Source organism: Cucumis melo, chromosome 6, assembly GCF_025177605.1.
Source record: "Cucumis melo cultivar AY chromosome 6, USDA_Cmelo_AY_1.0, whole genome shotgun sequence".
Classification (NCBI taxonomy): Eukaryota; Viridiplantae; Streptophyta; class Magnoliopsida; order Cucurbitales; family Cucurbitaceae; genus Cucumis; species Cucumis melo.
In genome coordinates this window covers 15432973-15442052 of record NC_066862.1, presented here as the reverse complement: position 1 = coordinate 15442052, position 9080 = coordinate 15432973, and the positions used below count along the sequence as shown (strand labels likewise).

Here is a 9080-nt window from a genome sequence, read left to right as displayed (position 1 = left end):
TTTGAAAACTAACCATGATAATAATAATAATAATAAAAACATTCTCAATTGGGCCATTAAACATTTAAAATTTTCAATTATTATATTAAAATGTGTAAAGAAACCACTTCCTAAAATTCTGTTGTCAAGATTGTCCACCGGAAACAACAAAATTTGCAGGCCCCCGTATCCAAATTATGTTATTAAAATATTAATTTACCCATCCCAGACTTCTAACTTTCTCTTTATTTTTTTCAAATTTCTAAATAACTAAACACGTAATTGGGAAGTTTCGATCAAATAAAAAACTTTGAAGAAATCACCAAATTATGATTATAAATAACCTAACCGATGCAAATAATTGCTTCAATAACTATATCAACCAATCAAATGTTCCACAAATTCAGCCCACAATATTTACTCCCTCAACTTCGGATTCTTCCATCCGTTTCAGAAAGAGAAAAATCAGAATCAAATAGAGAGAGATGATATGAACTTATAATCTCTTTGTTTTCTTTTTTTTTTTCTTTCCGGATCTCCGATTAAGATCTACAATCAAAGGAGAAATTCATTGTAGAGACGCTTTAGTGCCCTAAATCGGTTACAAACCGTGAAAGAAACGATAGATTCATAGACTGTACACACTAAGAATCAACTGATAACACTCGATTTTGGTTTTGAAATTCTAAGCCTAAATTTGATTAAATTTGTGAAACTACCTCTCTACTGGCGAAGAAGACTAAGATCTCGTCATCATCTTCTTGAATTCCTCGAAATTTACATGTCCATCACCGTCAACATCAACAGAACTGATCATCCGGCAACAATCTTTGAGGCTACATTTTTCACCAAGGCGTTTGAGAACAGAGTGCAACTCCTTGGCAGAGATTAAGCCGTTCTTATCAATATCGTAGAGATCGAAAGCGTCCTGCAGATCTTTGTTACCACCAGTGGAAGAGGAGGTGAAGTCGGTGAACTCGTCGAGGTCGATGAAACCGTCACCGTCCTTGTCGATCTCGGACATAATGCGGTGGATCTCGCCGGTGGAGATGTTGCCGCTGAGTTCACCGAGAGCAGCGCCGAGTTCTGAGACGGAAATCTTGCCGTCGCCGTTCTTGTCGAATTTGTTGAAGACTCTGATGACTTCGTCCATGGAGCCTAAGGAGGAAGATCCAGGAGTTGAAATAGAAAGGGAGGGGTTGTTATTGGCCATGGGATTGATTGTGATTATGTGAAGGGGATTTGAAATTTGAATAGAGAGAGATATCCTTTTCTTTTTCTTTTCTATTGGTTGGTTTGGTAATGAGGTATTTATAGAGAGAGAGAGAGGATGAAGGTTCCACGCGGTTTCCACGCGTTATTGCAGGCGGTGATCGGGAGTGTGTCAGTGTAGGAATGCTATACTATTTACTACTACTCTTTCCTTTTCCATAAACATTTTATCAATATTTTGTAATGCGTATCAAATCAATATCTTCCCACATCAAAAAACAAAACCTTTTATATATCTTTTAAGTACATAAATTTTGTGAACTATCTTTTGGGTATGGAATGAGTTTAAAAAAATATATTAATATATTTTTATTTTAAAAAATTTTAAACAATTTACAAAAATAAACCAAGGTCATAAAAAAAATGAATATTAACCATTAAACACACAAAATTTAGTTTTTTAAAAGTTGGTTTTAAGTGTTTATCCTAAACCACGTTATTCTATAATAAATTCATTCTTTCAAAATTTATTTTAAGTAATGGCCAAATATATGATATTTTTTCCAAAACAACTTATTTCTTAATTTAATCACTTGAAAATGTAATCCAAACACATTCCTTTCTTGATTTGCTCCCTAAATTTTCAAATTTTATTATTTTAGTTTTTAATCTCAAATAACTTTTAGTTTAAATAATTATACAACATAGACATTACTTTTAAAAATCATATTTTTTTCTAGAATTATTGTGCATAATTTCAAATTATATAATTATTTTTTAAAACCTAAATAAAAGATATGTCCAACACTTTATAAATCTAATCTTAATAATGGTGAATTTTCATAAACGTAACAAAACATCAAACTATTTACGGTTCGTGTAACAAAGCACATGAATTTAGTCATTCTTTAAATATTACAAATGTGCTCTTTCATCTTTCTTCTCCTCCTCGCTAATTTCTTTCCATGTCTTTTTTTTTTTTCTTTTTGCACTACCATTTCTTTCTTGTTGAAATTTGTCCTAAAACTCGTACTTTGTTATTTTATTCAATAAAATTTATTATTGAATGTTATAATCTTAAAACCAATAAATTAAAGGTCCCGGGGCTATTTTAATGAGTTTGTCAAATACACACTTTATGTAGAGACATAAACATTGATTAAGTTCAAGTTAATAGCCAAAATGGGAGTGGGGGCATCCTACGTAAATGGTTTACATAAGACTGGAACCACGAAATAGTCACTTTAAGTTATAACACCGTAAACTATAAACTGACTATTTCATTTATGATGACCTATGTAACTTGATCTTAATCATGGGCTAACTATGAACTTTTGTTCATTCGGTAGTGTCCTTAGATCTGCATAGGTGAGGGCAGCTCAACATCGCTGGCCCAATAAGCCTCCATTTCATGGGGTAAGACCGAGTGGATAGCTAGGGACATAGGGTGCAAGACGGAATTCACTCCTACCCACTTATGGGATAGTAGATAGATTGTTCCCTTAATGATTGAATCCAAGTCTTGAACAAGGGACCCCATCTTTTCATTGGCCCGAGAAGAATTCTGTTTTATAGGTTGGATCTTAAACCAATTGTTCAATAGTGGATTAGTGGGTCTTAAGGAATAAGATGTAATCTCGGGGGTAAAACGATATTTTTGACCCAACTGAGATTACGAACAACCTGTGAATGATCGACTTATTCATCATGGTTATATCATGTGGACAGAAATATATCTATAGTGAAGAGAGTGCAACTAAGAGTCTTTAGTGGAATGACTTTTTAGTTAACGAATGTTGATTAACCTTAGTCTGAAAGAGTTTAGCCAGTTAATCTCGAATCGTTGGAGCCCATGATCTATAGGTCCATTAGGTTCCCCTACTAGCTCATATGGATTCAACTAAGAACAAATATGTTGAAGTGATTTATATTGTAAAAGTAAATATAAACAAACAAATTTAAACGTACTAAACAACATTTAGATTGTGTAGCAAATATATTACGCGCCCATTACTGTGTGTTTAATGGGACATTTTTAGTATTTTCCACGATGAGTCTGTCAGTTTTTTCGTTTTCGAAATTTTTTGATACAATATAAATATTTTATCAATTTGTTATATTTTTTTAAAAGTTCATTCAATAATTCAACGATTATATTTATTAGAACTTTTAAGATTGAAATCGTAACGTTTAGAAAAAAAATCTTAATAAGAATAGTGTGGTATACATCCATCTGAGTTGACAAATAATTGTAGTTTAAAGTTTGGGTCAAATCTTGAAATTTCCAAGTTTCAAATAGGTCTAAAATTGCATCTATAAATTCGATTTTGGTCCAATTTTTTGAAAATTTTCGCAAATTAGTTTCTTTATTAATTGTGTTTTTGCAATTAGCTTAGCTTATGGAAATTCAAGTGACCTCTCTCTCTTTTACTGTACAAAATATTTATTTTCAAATATTTGTCATTGAATTTTCATATCATTCCATCCTGAATTCTCTAATATTCCTCTTATTTATATCAGTTTTATTTATTGTCCTTATTTTAGTGTTCTGTTTTATGTTAACATTTTTCTAGTCTTATTATGTTATTATGTTTTGTTTGTTCAATACCATAGGTTTTCATTTTTTTATATCTACTTCATTTTACGTTAAAACAATTTACAGTTATTTTTTATTTAAATATCTCACTGACTTTTACTTTTTTAAATTAATTTCCAATGTTTGATATTATTTTGTAGTTTTTTTTGTTTTTTTTAATTTTTACTTTGACATCAACATTTATCCATGATATTTGATAATATACATTTTAACGTTGCCTTTTACACGTATTTTTTAATATATATCTTAATGTTGTTTTGCTCTATAGAAATGATAATTAAAATTGATCGATTATAATCTCATTCAAATCCAATAAAAACTTTATTGACTAACTATAACAATTTTCATCTAACTTCTATCAATTTTTACAAAGTATTTCAATATTTTCGATCGATATAAAATAAAAGTGACATCTCAATATTTCAAATCTTACCTATAATTTTGTTAATAATAACAAAACACATTGTTTAAGTATAACTGTGTTAATTCAAATTAATATATGAAAGCATATCTGTTTTTTTTTTTTTTTTTTTGAAGATTTTTCTAATAAAAATATTATATTGTGACAAACATATACTTTTTGAACTTTTGAAACAATTTTATAAAAGTAAATGAGTTCTCAATTTATTGGAGAACTAACAAATTTGGTGCAATCTACTTATTACACCTTCTAGTTTCTAATGCAATTGATTTAAAAAGAAAAAAAGAAAAAAAAGAAAAAGATAATTAAAAGTTCGTTTCTTCGACGAGCGATCTAATCAAAGTTTGAGAAAAGTTAAGTAAGGAATCATATTGCAAATGAAATCTTGATTCGAAAAAATTAAATAGATTTTCCAACATGTGTGATCGATCTACTAAGAATTTGAAGAAAAAAAAGTAAACATTCTAAATCTTAATTTAAAAAATTTTAAAAATTAAGTAGATTGTTTGATGTCGTTAGTTTAATTGGAAGATGTATATATTTTTGAAAAAGAACAAAATTAACTTTGAAATACATTTGTAAAATGTTGGAACTTATAATGGTGTGCAATTAATAAATTGGGAATCTCCCTTATGTGCTTGTCCCTTTCATTAAAAATGGTATGATTCTTTATTGTCATAATACATATAATACTATAGTTATGTATAAGTGACAATTTAAAAGAATTTAATCCACAAGAAGAAGTTGTTGGCAGTTTCGAAACTCGGAGACACCTCCATTCCAATATATAAACTCATAATTACATACAACTATATTGAAAAAACATACTCTCAACGCTTTGACCCCAACTTATTCGAGCCTAACTTGGTCCATACTCCAAATTATATTTTATACATTAATTGAATTTTTCATAAATATAACAAATCAATCAAATAGTTAACTATTTTCTAAATATTTTAGGTTTGACCTTCTTTTTTTCTTTTCTTCTTTTATCATCTTCCCTCCTCGTCTATTCCATCATCTTTCATTATTTTCTTTTTTTTTTTCAAGATTGTGTATAAAATATAAAAGGTATATTTTTTTCAAACTTTTATTTGGTAAAAAAATAAATAAACAATCGTGTAGACAAATCTAAACGATCTCGAGAATCTTACAAAAATCATTTAACCAATCTAAATGTTCATGTAACTAAATCTAAATGATCGTGTAACCAAATTAAATGATCGTGTACGGAGAACTTAAACAATAAATCGTTTAGCTTCGCTTACCTAAACGATTGTATAATCAAATTAAACAATCGTGTATAGACAATTTAAAAAGTAAATCGTTTAGATTTAGCTATCCAAATCTAAACTATAGCCAAATATAAATGATCGTATTTTCCATGGTGGACCTGTAAATTTTTTTCATTTTCAAAATTGTTTTATATAGTTTTGTTGTTTGTTATATTTTTGGAAAAATCCCATTTTATGTTTTATATTTATTGAGTTAAATGAATATATACTTGATAGATAATATAAATTATGTTTCTAAAAACAATTTTGTAATACAAACACTCCAAATTTTGAAAATAATATTTCCATTTTCATATTGTATCCTTATATTTACTCTAAAAATAAAAGGGATTTTTTTACAAATACAACAAAACAACCAAATATTTACATTGTATACAACAATTCTTAAAATGAAAAAAAAACTAATATGTCCACCGTGTAAAATACCAAAATGTCCCGTTAACAACGTGCGCGTAATATATTTTGTACAAATTGCGCACATAAAATATTTGGTACACGATCGTTTAGATTTTGCTATTGTTTGGTACACTATGATCGTTTAAATTTGGTCATTTAATTTGACAATGATTTTTTTAATTCTATCGTTTAATTTAGTTACACGATTATTTAATTTTGTTACGTTTAAAATTTGGTTACACGATCGTTTAGATTTGGATAGGCAAATCGTTTTTTTTTTACACAATCGTTTAGATTTTGGCTAAACGATTTAAATTTTTTTTTTATACGCGATCATTTACTTTTTTCTACATGATCGTTTAGATTTTTTTTGTAGGATCGTTTAGATTTGTCTACACAATCATTTATTTTTTCAAGATTCTTTAGTATAAGATCGTTTAGATTTGGGTAAACAATTTTTTTAATTATTTTGGTACATGATCGTTTAGATTTATCTACACGATGATTTATTTTTTTACACAATCGTTTACATTTGGCCACTCCAATCTAAATGATTTTTTTAAGATTTTTTGTACACGATCTTTTAGATTCTGCTGTTTTTTGTACGCGATAGTTTAGATTTGGTTACCCAAATTTAAACAACGTAAAAAAGAATAAGAAGAAAAGAAGAAAGACGATGGAAAGAAATCGCAACAAAAAAAAAAAAGAAAATAAGAAAGACGATGGAAAGAAATCGCAGCGAAAAAAAAAGGAAAAAAAAGAAAAGACGACAAAAGAAATCATAATGAGAAGGAAGACGATGAAAGAAATCGCAACGAGTAAGAGAAGAAATACGAAAGGGCAAACCTGGAATATTTAAAAAATGACTAAGTTTACGGGTTTTGTTACACGGGTCGTAAATAGTTTGATTTTTTGTTACCTTCATGAAAATTTCTAAAAAAAAGAAGATAAAAACAAAAGCGTGATTTACACCGCCCTTGTTTCTAAACCTCATTTTGAAATTTTAACGAAATAACATTTTATTAGATATTATATATGATATGATCAGAGCAAGTTCTTATTGGATGTCTCGAGTTCAAGCCCCTACATTGTTGTTTCTTCTTTATTTAATATTGATCTCTATTTATTGGATTTTTCTTAGTGAAGGGAAGTGTTAGATATTAAATTAAATTTAGGAATACTTGCAGATAATATAACAATTATCACATGTAAACTTTGCTATATTTGTAATTTGTTTTTGAAGTGTTGCTATATACTTAATTATTATTCGTAAAATTGCTAGTTATTTTTAAATATAAAACCTTTATTCAGTTGACTAATTGACGAAATACGTTTAATTCGAAAGAAATTGAAAAAGGTATCCTTTTGACCGAACATTTATTCTCATAGCTAATATTAATTATGAGATTAAATGCAAGATAAACCAATCGTGCTAATAGAGAATATCCGTATCTATATGCAACAAACGGTATTTGTATTCGTTGTACTTAAAAGGGAAAAAACAAAAAACAAACAATTTTGTATTCGTAGGTGAGACCCTTTTCTTGTTCAACTTCAACAGGAGGACTACTAATAACATATGTCGAAACTTTTAATTAGTTTGCAAGTTATCTTACCTAATTAAACCGAGCATAGTTCAATTGTCATATAAGTCTGTTAATTCTTCTCCACCAAACAAAAAGTAGTTGCTTGTTGTTTGACGTTGGGTTCCATCTAACCCAATGGCATCCAATTTTTATAAATGGTAAAAATAATATAAATAGTTCAAAAAAAGTTATCACATGAAATATTTTTATTGAATGCTTTCCAGGCTACATAATTGAAGATGCAATCTAGACTATATCTATATCTATATATATATATATATATATATATATATATATATTTTCTATTAAATTAGATAGAGCATGAAAACAATATTCATAGAGGAAAATATCGTTAATTTTTTCTTCCAAAATTCTAAAAATTGATTAAAATTAAATTCCTGTTGTATTACTTACTATTGAGAAATTTTAAATAACCTAGCTAGGCATCACGCGTTTAAAAAGATTAAAAAATCTATGTTATTATTAAATTAATAAAAGTCTTTATGTGTATTTCTAAATATGTAATCGAAATATTTACAAAATATAGTAAATTTTTAGGTTTATCATTGATAAATATTGATAGATCAAGAATATTGTCTGAAATTTTGAAAAAAAATTTTAATAGTTTAATATAAATATATTGATAGAATGTATGTATTTGATTTTACATAGAGATATTTAGAATAAAAATGAATAAGGAGAAGAAGGATGAGACAATATAATCTTGATCCGTACATAGTCTAGTAATGATCAAGACATTTTTAGAATTTTTAAAATATTGTAGGTTTGGAATAAATCTACTCCTACATTAGATCTAATAATAGAAGATTTTAAGGAATAATTTGTTTTTATTTACCCTGTGATCATTATAAATTTAATGAGAACAATGTTGAATGAATTCAGGTTGGTTTTGTAAAGTTCTTCAATTTCAATAGCAATATCAAAATATGTTTAGGTCTCTTTGAGCAAGTAGGTGAAAGTTTAAATAAACCAAAGCACACCAATGATCCAATAATCCAATAATCCAATTCAAAATTGATTAAGATTTTATTATTATATTCTAAAACAATTAAAAGTGATTACGGAAGTTTTTTTTTTAATTTAAATCTACATCGTCCATATTAAAATACAAGTTTATTTATTTATCTATAGTATATATAAAAAGATGGGATCTTGTAACCACATTTTATCCTTTATTATAGTTTTATATTAGTGACAATTTTGTCATTCACATAGATTTAATGTTTGCGGTCATTTTCATATTCAACAAGATAGAATTAACTTTTCATCCATTTGTTATAACTTTTCTCAAAATTTTATAATTTACTCTCCAATTAATTATGTCACATTTAAATTTGTTCAAATCCATTCACATTCTTCCCCGTCCCTTAATTTTCTATCTCCGAACTATTATCACTCCTTTTCTCATATTTAATTTTTTTTCTATTTATTGGAACCTTTCAATTCATGTTCAGAAGTCATAACAAAATTTTCATGGTAAAAAAGAAATCAAATCATGTTTTTCTATTCTCTTATAGTTCTTTTGTTTTTTATTTTTATTTTGATGTCTATTCTTTTTATATATAGAAGTCTTT

At 27.5% G+C, this 9080-nt stretch overlaps 1 protein-coding gene across 1 annotated transcript; it reads right to left on the bottom strand.

Annotated features, from left to right (window-relative positions):
* Positions 1 to 294: 294 nt before the first annotated feature.
* LOC103496821 (probable calcium-binding protein CML27) lies at positions 295 to 1426 on the bottom strand. The gene has a single exon (XM_008458829.2). The coding sequence runs from the start codon at positions 1190 to 1192 to the stop codon at positions 719 to 721; it is 474 nt and encodes a 157-aa protein (XP_008457051.1). The 5' UTR covers positions 1193 to 1426; the 3' UTR covers positions 295 to 718.
* Positions 1427 to 9080: the final 7654 nt, after the last annotated feature.

Bases quoted from the DNA above. Each gene is read 5' to 3' on its own strand.
- LOC103496821 (XM_008458829.2), bottom strand. From the start codon at position 1,192: ATGGCCAATAACAACCCCTCCCTTTCTATTTCAACTCCTGGATCTTCC.